The sequence below is a fragment of the Cherax quadricarinatus genome, chromosome 87 (genome assembly GCF_038502225.1).
Source record: "Cherax quadricarinatus isolate ZL_2023a chromosome 87, ASM3850222v1, whole genome shotgun sequence".
NCBI classification, from domain to species: domain Eukaryota; kingdom Metazoa; phylum Arthropoda; class Malacostraca; order Decapoda; family Parastacidae; genus Cherax; species Cherax quadricarinatus.
This window is the reverse complement of record NC_091378.1, coordinates 11,222,114-11,234,326: the sequence shown is the minus strand read 5'-3', so window position 1 is coordinate 11,234,326 and position 12,213 is coordinate 11,222,114. Positions and strand designations below refer to the sequence as shown.

General features: G+C 41.7%; 1 protein-coding gene across 1 annotated transcript in view; it reads left to right on the top strand.

Annotated features, from left to right (window-relative positions):
* LOC128703824 (dynein axonemal intermediate chain 1-like) overlaps positions 1-12,213 on the top strand; it is a 110,397-nt gene that overhangs the window by 27,220 nt on the left and 70,964 nt on the right. The window contains exon 5 of the mRNA XM_070103778.1: positions 1,091-1,252. Within this exon, the coding sequence (XP_069959879.1) occupies positions 1,091-1,252 (162 nt within the window). The remainder of the gene's footprint in view (positions 1-1,090; positions 1,253-12,213) is intronic.

Here is a 12,213-nt window from a genome sequence, read left to right as displayed (position 1 = left end):
GGAGCGGAACCCCAGTTCCTTGGATCAAGAGCACCTCACCAGCATTAAGGCATCAATCTCTCCTGAGAGGAAGCAAATAAAATTGTCGTAGGCTTCTGTTATCAACATTATCCTCTTGATCTGCCTCATTATCGGTATTATTGCTATCATTTTTTCCGTTATTCATATTTTTATAATTGGAATTGATAAACCCCTAAGTGACGTGGGGAATGGAGGACAGTGTGGGTAGCTTCAATTTTGTGGATCAAGAGCCCGTCATTAGATACAGCATCCCTCGTCTCCTTACAAGGATATTATTCATTAGTGTGAGTCTTGTCTGCTGTGGGTCTTTGAGCATTCAGTTACTGGTACAAGGCTGATGTTGCAGACTTGTAATGTTATCTTATGTTGTAGTTATATGTTGTATTAGGATGCTACATCCTAAGATAAGATAAGATAAGATTTCGTTCGGATTTTTAACCCCGGAGGGTTAGCCACCCAGGATAACCCAAGAAAGTCAGTGCGTCATCGAGGACTGTCTAACTTATTTCCATTGGGGTCCTTAATCTTGTCCCCCAGGATGCGACCCACACCAGTCGACTAACACCCAGGTACCTATTTGCTGCTAGGTGAACAGGACAACAGGTGTAAGGAAACGTGTCGAAATGTTTCCACCCGCCGGGAATCGAACCCGGGACCTCCGTGTGTGAAGCGGGAGCTTTAGCCACCAGGCCACCGGTGTTCAAGAACTATGTATTAGTCTTAGGGTGTAGTCGTATTTTGAAGCTTTATGTTATAGGCTTATTGTTATATATTGTAGCCTGATGTCGTAGATTTGTTTTCTACTTATATTGCTAACGTCTGTATTGACTTATGGTTTTGTCGTATACTGCAGTCTTGTGTTGTAAACTTATGTTGTAGCCTTAGCCTGAGGACTTGCACTCTATAATTATGTTGTAATTTAAAAATGTTAAAAATATCTTATAAATTTACGTTGTATTCTTAAGCTGTAGAATTGCGTTAAAAACATAATGTTGAGGTTTTATATTGTAGATATAAGAATGCAATTGAATTTTTCCTGGAGGCCTTATATTCTGCTCTTTTGATGCAGACTTCATGTACTGGGAAGACGGAGGTGATGACTACCATCCCCTGGAAGGTTCACTGCTGCCACTCTGGAAGTTTGCCACAGACACCAGCAGATCTCTGGTCGTCTCTGATGTCTGCTGGAGCCCTGTTTACCGTGACCTCTTTGCTGCCTCTTACACTACTGGTAGGTAGCTGTCCTGTACAACATTGAATGTATGGATATTAAGAAGCTTGTTCATAACTACTTTCTCTTCCGGCTACACATGCCAGTGAGAGGCTGGCAAAGCAGCCTCTGTTGTGACAATAGCACCGTCTTGCTTCTTTGATGGAGCTTCCCCCGGTCTCATGGCTTCTTCCTTGTCGAGGGCTATTTTTCTTAAGGAACGGTGACTCAAAAAAGGATAGCATTAGTCATTCACATATTGTCTTGCCAGTTTTTAAAAGCTTTTAAATTCATAAGTAGAAAAAGTATATCAATAAAGTTTTCACGGTAGGGGAAAACAAAGATATTCTTGGTTGAATATGATTATCCTTTATTGGATTGTAAAATGCATTTCAATGTATTATCAATTAAATATTTTGAGTATTTTAGATCATTAGATATTTCATAAATATTTCTAATGATCTAAAATACCCAATATACTTAATTGATAAATCCTTTAAAAATGCTAGAAATATATTTTACAATTCAATAAATGACAATCCTATTTAACCCAGAATATGTTGGTTCTCCCTTACCAAGAAAACTTTCCTGATATACCGTCTCTACTTATGAATTTGATTTCCCAGCCCTGTTTACCAAAGTCCTTGTCCCTGACTTGTTTACGTACCTTGAAGAGGAAATGGAAAACTGTTTGAACTACCCCATTTGATTATTGAACCGATTAAAGTGTGTTCCTGATTTCAAGTTGGTGTTTGAAGATAAGCATTATGCTCAAAAACAAGGCATGGCCATGGGAAATCCCCTCAGCACGTTACTCAGCGACCTGTATGTGGAATTCAATGAGACTAGACTCTTGAAAGATATTTTAATAAATATTGCTAGGTGATTTAGATGTGTAGATAATGTTCTTTGTCTTTGGTCTAGTGATCACAACACAGACGAGTTCCTGCCTAGACTCAGTGGTCTGGTACCTTCCATTAAGTTCACAACACAGCATGAAATAGACAACACTACCATTCCTAGATGTTTTAATCTATCGTATCGACAGAAAAATCAAATTTACTGGTCAAATTAGCAAGAACTCATTTAAAATTAAGTCCTTTCTAAAATTTTCTCATATACATTTAAAAATATATTTTTCATGTTAATATAAAAAAAATGATTTTGTACCAAAAGAATCTTAGGAAACTTACCCAACCTAAATATATTTTACAATAATTTAATAATAAACGAACACATCTTGTTCCTCATCCTCATATCTGATATAGACAAGGATGTCAGCCACAGCACGGTGTCTTTCTTTCCAGATGACACCCGAATCTGCATGAGAGTGTCTTCCATTGCAGACACTGCAAGGCTCCAGGCGGACATAAACCAAATCTTTCAGTGGGCTGCAGAAAACAATATGAAATTCAACGATGAGAAATTTCAATTACTCAGATATGGTAAACACGAGGAAATTAAATCTTCATCAGAGTACAAAACAAATTCTGGCCACAAAATAGAGCGAAACACCAACGTCAAAGACCTGGGAGTGATCATGTCGGAGGATCTCACCTTCAGGACCATAACATTGTATCAATCACATCTGCTAGAAAAATGACAGGATGGATATTGAGAACCTTCAAAACTAGGGATGCCAAGCCCCTGATGACACTCTTCATGTCACTTGTTTTATCTAGGCTGGAATATTGCTGCACACTAACAGCACCTTTCAAGGCAGGTGAAATTGCTGACCTAGAAAATGTACAGAGAACCTTCATGGCGCGCATAACGGAGATAAAACACCTCAATTATTGGGAGCGCTTGAGGTTCCTAAACCTGTATTCCCTGGAACGCAGGCGGGAGAGATACATGATTATATACACCTGGAAAATCCTAGAGGGACTAGTACCGAACTCGCACACGAAAATCACTCACTACGAAAGCAAAAGACTTGGCAGACGATGCAACATGAAAAGCAGGGGTGTCACTAACACGTTAAGAGGCCATACAATAAGTGTCAGGGGCCCGAGACTGTTCAACTGCCTCCCAGCATACATAAGGGGGATTACCAACAGACCCCTGGCAGTCTTCAAGCTGGCACTGGACAAGCACCTAAAGTCAGTTCCTGACCAGCCGGGCTGTGGCTCGTACGTTGGTTTGCGTGCAGCCAGCAGTAACAGGCTGGTTGATCAGGCTCTGATCCACCAGGAGGCCTGGTCACAGACCGGGCCGCGGGGGCGTTGACCCCCGGAACTCTCTCCAGGTAAACTTCAGGTAAACACAATGAAATATATTTTTCTTGTAAGATTCAGAATGATTTTTACAAAATTATTGCATACACAAATTTTCGCCTACCCTATCAGGCATAAAGAGTGTTGCTATTTAAGCGAAAATCGAAAGTTTTGCCTATTCAGCACAACGCGCGCGCGCACACACACACACACACACACACACACACACACACTAGTCCCAGACCAGTCCCAGAGCTAAGAGGCATGTCCTACGAGGAGAGGTTAAGGGAAATCAACCTGACGACACTGGAGGACAGGAGAGATAGGGAGGACATGATAGCAACATACATATTACAACCCAGGATTCCAAATGGCCTGTTATCCTGGGTGTAAAGGGAGCAAAATAAACACAGCAGAAAAAGTTTAGACTTATATTATCCTTCACCAATTTAGAACAGCAATATGTACACTATGTACAGTGATAAGTATAGTGCACTCCACGGTAAGCAAGGCAGAAATAGAAGCCAAAAGATAGCAGACCGTGCTTCAACCAGCTCTAGAATGGAAATGACAAGGGCAGACAGGCGAGTGGTACCCACATAACCTCTGCGATTGCCAAAACCATCATCTTATTGGCTGGAACCTGGTCACTAGTTGAACGACGGGGCCCCATCAACTCTCAGCAACCTGGTTCGCTGGTTGGGGGAGATAGCCTGTAAATGAGGGTGTGTACATGCGCCGAATAAACATTACGTACTTTTTGCATGCCACAATACAAAATACTGAGAGGAATTGACAAGGTGGACAAAGACAGGAGGTTCCAGAGACTGGACACAGTAACAAGGGGACACAGTTGGAAGTTGAAGACACAGATGAATCACAGGGATGTTAGGAAGTATTTCTTCAGCCACAGAGTAGTCAGTAAGTGGAATAGTTTGGGAAACGATGTAGTGGAGGCAGGATCCATACATAGCTTTAAGCAGAGGTATGATAAAGCTCACGGTTCAGGGAGAGTGACCTAGTAGCGATCAGTGAAGAGGCGGGGCCAGGAGCTCGGACTCGACCCCTGCAACCTCAACTAGGTGGCAGGCCAAGATACGATCCCACGACACATTGTCCCCCCTCAAAAAGTCGCACGATGTACATGTCACCTTAACAACTAAGCCTTCAACCATACAAACACGAGCCTAGCCAACTAGGCTTGTTTCATGTTGTGAGGATTCTCGTGGCAGGGGTCGTCCTATGAAAGGTTGATAAATTAGACATGTGTAACTCTTAGGTATCTTTATTGAGGAAACGTTTCGCCACACAGTGGCTTCATCAGTCCATACAAAGGAGAATCTTGAAGAACAGGAGGAGAATGAGGTAATCAGTCCCTCAACCTTGAGTCGATGTGGTCAGTCCAATTTTGAATAGAATACGGCATACGTGCGGAGAACGAGCTTATAAACCGTTGGCAGGAGAGGTGCAGCTGTCATAGGTGGTGTCACATTTGTTCAATGTTGACGTAGGTCGTGCTCAAGAATTAGGCAAGCGAAGAATTCCCAAGTATTAAGATCCCAAGAAGTTGCAGTCTGACAGGTTTGTAGATGAATGGTTCAGAGAACCGGCATGTTGATAAATTAGACATGTGCAACTCTTGGGTATCTTTATTGAGGAAACGTTTCGCCACACAGTGGCTTCATCAGTCCATACAAAGGAGAATCTTGAAGAACTTCCACATTGAACAAATGTGACACCACCTATGACTGCTGCACCTCTCCTGCCAACGGTTTATAAGCTCGTTCTCCGCACGTATGCCGTATTCTATTCAAGATTGATGGACTGACCACATAAGAACATAAGGAGGAACACTGCAGCAGGCCTGTTGGCCCATACTAGGCAGGTCCTTTACAATTCATCCCACTAACAAACATTTGACCAACCCAATTTTCAATGCTACCCAAGAAATAAGCTCTGATGTGCAAGTCCCACTCAAATCCAACCCCTCCCACTCATGTACTTATCCAACCTAAATTTGAAACTACCCAAAGTCCTAGCCTCAATAACCCAACTAGGTGGAAATAAATGGTATAAAATACCGACACAATGGAAATATAAACACAAATGCAGTATAATGTGATCCTTTATTGACTACGTTTCGCCCACACAGTGGGCTTTTTCAAGTCACAAAACGGAACTGAGGAAATGGTATGGTGATACCGACAAGATGTGGAAAAAGACACTTATGTACAGTTCAGGACATTTATTAAAGGAAACGTTTCGCCACGAGTGGCTTCTTCAGTCACTCGTGGCGAAACGTGTCTTTTTCCACACAAAACGGAACTACCTGGGGTGGAAGGAACGCGAGTATTTATAGTCAGGTTCAGAGTGCTGAGGTCAGGTGGAGAATGCTGCATCTGATGATGTACCGAGTGGGGTTCTAGAGTCTAAAATCATGGGTAGCATGGAAAGGAGATTGGACAAGTTTGTGAGCAGACCTTCTACAGTGTTCTTATGTGGGATAGCGATGAAGAAGCTTCTTGGCAAGTGGTTCAACTATTCTGGTTGAAGTTGTCGGATATAGAAATAAGTGATGATTCCAGGATTCTTCGGTATTGAGTGTTGCCTTCTGTGGCGATAAGTCTTGAGTTTCTGTAGTTTATCAAGTGGTTGTGTGAATTACGGTGTTGTACGCAGGCATTCCTTGTGTCGTCAGACCTGCTTGCGTATTGGTGTTCTGAAATACGTGTTTGGAGGTCCCTTGATGTTTCGCCAACGTATAACTTGTTGCAGTCATTACAAGGGATTATGTATACCCCTGCAGAGGGTGGAAGCTTGTCCTGTCTATCATAAGAACATAAGAATGTAGGAACACTGCAGAAGGCCTACTGGCCCATACGAGGCAGGTCCTTATCAAAACGACATCTACCTAAAGCTACTCAAGAAACAACTCCCGCACCCCCCAACACCAATCAAACCCAGCCCCTCCCACTCATATATTTGTCCAGTCTCTTCTTAAAGCTACCCAAGGTCCTAGCCTCTATCACCCCACTGGGAAGACTGTTCCACGCATCTACAACTCTGTTAGAAAACCAGTACTTACCTATGTCCTTTCTAAATCTAAATTTATCCAACTTAAATCCATTATTCCTGGTTCTTACCTGGTTCGACACCCTCAGTACTTTATTAATGTCTCCCTTGTTTATGCCCGTCATCCACTTATACACTTCAATGATATCACCCCTCATTCTACGCCTCTCCAGAGAGTGGAGATTTAAGGCTTTAAGTCTATCTTCATACGGGAGGTTCCTTACACAGTAAATCATTCTAGTCATTCTTCTCTGTATGTTCTCTAATGAGTCTATGTCCATCCTGTAGTAAGGGGACCAAAACTGAGCAGCATAATCTAAATGAGGCCTCACTAGTGATGTATAGAGCTGTAAAATAACTTTTGGACTTCTGTTACTTCTGGACTCAAGTACACGTGGTGACGTGTACTTGAGTGGTGACGTGTACTTAGCTTTGTGAAGACCTGTTTGTGTGCTCTCTGTGAATCTGAACCAGGATGCCCTCTCTTGAGCAGCTTTACCAGCAGCTGAGAGAAGAACTCAGAGTTGCTAAACTGGAGATACGGCGATTAACGGAGGAGAACAAGAGGATTCGTAGTAATCCTCCTGTTGTGAGTCCCCAGGTTAAGAGGGGAGCTTGGTCAGTGGTCGGGCAACATGGAACCAAGCTGAAGATTAAGAAAACGGTTGGAGAGGCAGAAACAACGAGAAACCAGCCAGAAGACTGCCGTGGAAACTTCCAACTCATTCTCGGTGCTACCAGACGAATGTGAGTGTTCTACTGGGAATGCCACAACGAGCACCAAGGAAGCATTGGCAGACGTGAGTGAGACATCCCTAGAAACCCCAACGAAGACCATAGAGAACGTCATGACGAATTCTACAAGTGGTGTAATGCTACCTGGCGAATGTGAGTCGACTACTCGGAGCATCACTACGGACGACGCCAAGGAAGGTAAAAACATTGTTGTTGTTGGGGATAGTCAGATTAGGTACATGGATAGGGCATTCTGTTTGAAGGATAGGAGTAGGAGGCAGAGAGTGTGTTTTCCTGGGGCTGGGATGAAGGATATTGTTAGCCGTCTGGATGACATCATGAGAGGTAATGGGAGCAATCCTATTATCTGTCTCAGTGCTGGAGGCAACGATGTTGGCAGACGTAGGAGTGAGGACCTGATTAGCAGGTATAGGTCAGCAATAGAGATAATTAGGAAGAAGGGTGGGAAACCTGTCATATGTGGCATTTTGCCAAGGAGAGGAGTTGGAAATGAATGGTTGTCCAGAGCAATTGGTGTCAATTGCTGGCTGGACAAATACTGTAAGGAAAATGCGGTAACATTCATTGACAACTGGGACCTCTTCTATGGCAGAAATGACATGTATGCCAGGGATGGGGTTCACTTGTCTAGGTGTGGGGTGGGAGCACTGGCCAACGCAGTGGAGGGAGCTGTTAGGTCTTTAAACTAGGAATAGTTAGTGGTATGGGTTTCTGCGGGAAAACTGTGAAGTCTCAGGGTAGTAATATGAGTACTAGGAGAACTAGTAATAGGCAAAATGAGGTGGATATCGGAAGGCCAGTGGCACTAATTGACAAGGACAGTAATAGGTTTAGTGGAATAACAGAAAGGAGCAGGAATGATAAAGAGAAAGGAGGGTCCTTAAGTATATATTACACAAATAGTCGCAGTGCTAGGAATAAGATGGACGAGTTGAGACTGGTTGCTAGTGCAGGTAACATAGATGTATTTGCCATTACTGAGACGTGGTTTAATTCAAAAAGTCGGGACATGCCTGCAGAATGTCACATTCAGGGTTTCAAATTGTTCCAAGTAGATAGAAGTATCGGGAAGGGGGGTGGGGTGGCATTGTATGTCCGAGATCGCTTGAACTGTTGCATTAAAACGGGTATTAAGTCTGAAGTAACACATACAGAGTCTGTTTGGATAGAATTTTCAGAGGGGCATGAAAAATTAACTTTAGGTGTGATATACCGTCCCCCAAATTTAGATAGGGACCAGGGAAGACTACTATGGGAGGAAATTGTTAGGGCCACAAGGCACGATAATGTAGTAATTCTAGGAGACTTTAACTTTAGTCATATTGATTGGAATTTCTTGACTGGGAATTTAGAATCATACGACTTCTTAGAAGTAGTTCAGGATTGTTTTCTGAAGCAGTTTGTGACAGAACCTACAAGGGGTAATAACCTGCTTGACTTAGTTCTGGCAAACAATGAATCCCTTGTTAATAATTTAGAAGTCTCAGAGGAACTGGGTGCTAGCGACCACAAATCAATTACATTTAGAATTGAATGGAAGTATGATAGTAGGGATAACTCAGTAACAGTCCCAGATTTTCGCTTAGCAGATTACGATGGGCTTAGAGAACACTTATCATCTGTTGACTGGGGTAACGAAGAGAGCTATCAATATGACAGTTTTCTGAACACAATACATGCTGCTCAAACAACGTTTATCCCTTATAAGGAAATTAGATCAAATAGAAATGACCCAAAATGGATGAACAATAGGCTGAAATATCTACTAGGGCATAAGAAAGGAATTTATAGGCGTATCAAAAGAGGCGAGGGTCATCTTATGAATCAGTATATTGACACTAAGAGGGACATTAAAAACGGGATAAGAAAAGCTAAAAGGGACTATGAAATTAAAGTTGCTAGGGATTCTAAAACTAACCCAAAAAGTTTTTTCCAGGTATATAGAACAAAAGTCAGAGATAAGATAGGTCCCCTTAAAAATAACTATGGGCATCTTACTGACAAAGAGAATGAAATGTGCTCGATTTTAAATAATTATTTTCTCTCGGTTTTTACACAGGAAGACACTAGTAGTGTTCCGGTAATTAATTTTTATAGTGGGCCAGAAGAAGATAAATTATGTAACATCATAGTCACTAGTGAAATGGTTGTGAAGCAGATAGACCGACTGAAGCAAAATAAGTCACCGGGTCCTGATGAGGTTTTTTCAAGGGTTCTAAAGGAATGCAAAATGGAAGTCTGTGAACCATTAACTAATATTTTTAATTTATCTCTTCAAACAGGTGTAGTGTCTGATATGTGGAAGATGGCTAATGTAATTCCTATTTTTAAAACAGGGGACAAGTCGTTACCGTCAAATTACCGCCCAATAAGCCTGACCTCAATTGTAGGCAAATTACTAGAGTCAATTATAGCTCAAATTATAAGAAGCCATCTCGATAAGCATAGCTTGATTAATGATACTCAGCATGGATTCACAAGAGGCTGGTCTTGTCTAACTAATTTATTAACTTTTTTCAGTAAAGCTTTTGAGGCTGTTGACCACGATAAAGAATTTGATATTATTTACTTAGATTTTAGTAAGGCATTTGATAGAGTTCCGCACCAAAGACTGTTGAAGAAAGTAGCAGCTCATGGCATTGGGGGACGGGTGCTCTCGTGGATCGAATCATGGCTCACAGACAGGAAGCAGAGAGTGTCCATAAATGGGATTAAATCCGAGTGGGGATCAGTAACAAGTGGCGTTCCACAGGGATCAGTCTTGGGCCCGTTGTTGTTTATAATATATATCAATGATCTTGATGAAGGAATTACTAGTGATATGAGCAAATTCGCCGATGACACGAAGATAGGTAGGATAATTGATTCAAACGTAGATGTTAGGGAACTTCAGGAGGATTTAGACAAACTCTACTCTTGGTCAGAAAAGTGGCAGATGCAGTTCAATGTAGATAAATGCAAGGTTCTGAAGCTCGGAAGTGTCCATAACCCTAGCACTTATAAGTTAAATAATGTAGAACTTAGCCATACAGATTGCGAAAAGGACTTGGGGGTTATGGTGAGCAGCAACCTTAAACCAAGACAGCAATGCCTAAGCGTACGTAATAAGGCAAATAGATTACTGGGATTTATATCAAGAAGTGTAAGCAACAGAAGTCCAGAGGTCATACTGCAGCTTTATACATCATTAGTAAGGCCTCACCTAGATTATGCAGCTCAATTCTGGTCTCCATATTACAGAATGGACATAAATTCGTTAGAAAACATTCAGCGTAGGATGACTAAATTAATACATAGCATTAGAAATCTTCCTTATGAAGAAAGATTGAAGACTCTTAAGTTACATTCACTTGTTAGACGAAGAATGAGGGGAGACCTGATCGAAGTGTATAAGTGGAAGATGAGTACTAATAAAGGGGGGATATTAACAAGGTCTTGAGGATATCTCTCAGAGAAACCCGCAGTAATGGATTTAAATTAGATAAGTTTAGATTTAGAAAGGACATAGGGAAAGTATTGGTTTGGAAATAGGGTAGTTGATGAGTGGAACAGTCTACCTAGTTGGGTTATTGAGGCTAGGACTTTGGGTAGTTTCAAATTTAGAGTTGGATAAGTACATGAGTGGGAGGGTTGGATTTGGTGGGACTTGCATCAGGCTTATTTCTTGGGTAGCATTGAAAATTGGGTTGGTCAAATGTTTGTTAGTGGGATGAATTGCCAAGGACCTTGCCTGGTATGGGCCAACAGACCTGCTCAGTGTTCCTCCTTTCTTGTATTCTTATGTTCTGTGTATTAATTTAGTCATGGTACGCTGAATGTTTCTAACGAATTTATGTCCATTCTGTAATATGTGACCAGAGGTGAGCTGCATAATCTGGGTGAGGCCTTTACTAATGATATGTCACTTTGCAAATATGTTTCTCTGAACACTCTGTTAACTTACACTAACTGATATAAATCAGTAATCTATTTGCATGTGCAGCTGCGCTTGGGCGTACTGTACCCAGTTTAACATTGCTTACCACTAACCCCAATCTCACTACTGTCATAACATGGTCAAGTTCTACATTATTAACTTATAAGTGCTGAGATTGGACACTCCCAGCTTCAGAGGCTGCGACTATCTGATGAAACTGCATCTCCTAAACCAAGCTAGAGACTGTCTAAATCTCTGAGATTCCAACATCGTTTGAATCAATTATCTGCCTATCTTTCGTGTCATCGGCAGCGTGCTCGTCACTAGTAGAAATTCGCTCATCCAGATCATTGATATATTATAAACAACAACGGGCCCAAGACGTCCCCTGTGAGCACCACTTGTTACTGAATACACTCGAATTTAACCCATTTGTAGACGCTTTCTTTGCTTCCTGATACCGTGATGAATTCGATCGCAGTACCGGTCTGGCTGCGTATTCGCGGCAGTCTTTGATCTTGGTACTCAAATGCTTTTTAAATACAAGTAAACAATATCAGAATTATTCTTCATCGTGGTCAACGGCTCGCTTTACTGAAGTTCAACCAAATTAGTTGAACAAGACAAACCTCTTGTGAATCATGTAGTATCGTGTCAAGCTTTATGCTTAGCTCGATGACTCTTACTAATCTCGTATAATTGACTCTGGCTCAATTTGCCTACGGTAGTCAGGCTGACAGACGACAATTGACTTGGCCTTGTTTTGTCCCCCTGTTTAAAAATAGGAATTGCGATGGCCATGCTGCATATCGACGCTGCACCTGGGCTGAAGAGATAAATTAAAAATGATGGTGTCTTCACGAACTAAATTTTTGCCGCTGAACGCGAAAAACTCATCAGACTTCCCATTATTCTTTTGCTTTCGGTTTAATCTGTCGCTGCCTTTCATTTCACTAGTGACAACAGATATTGCATAATTTGTAACTAAATCCATATAAAAATTAATTACCGAATATTATGGT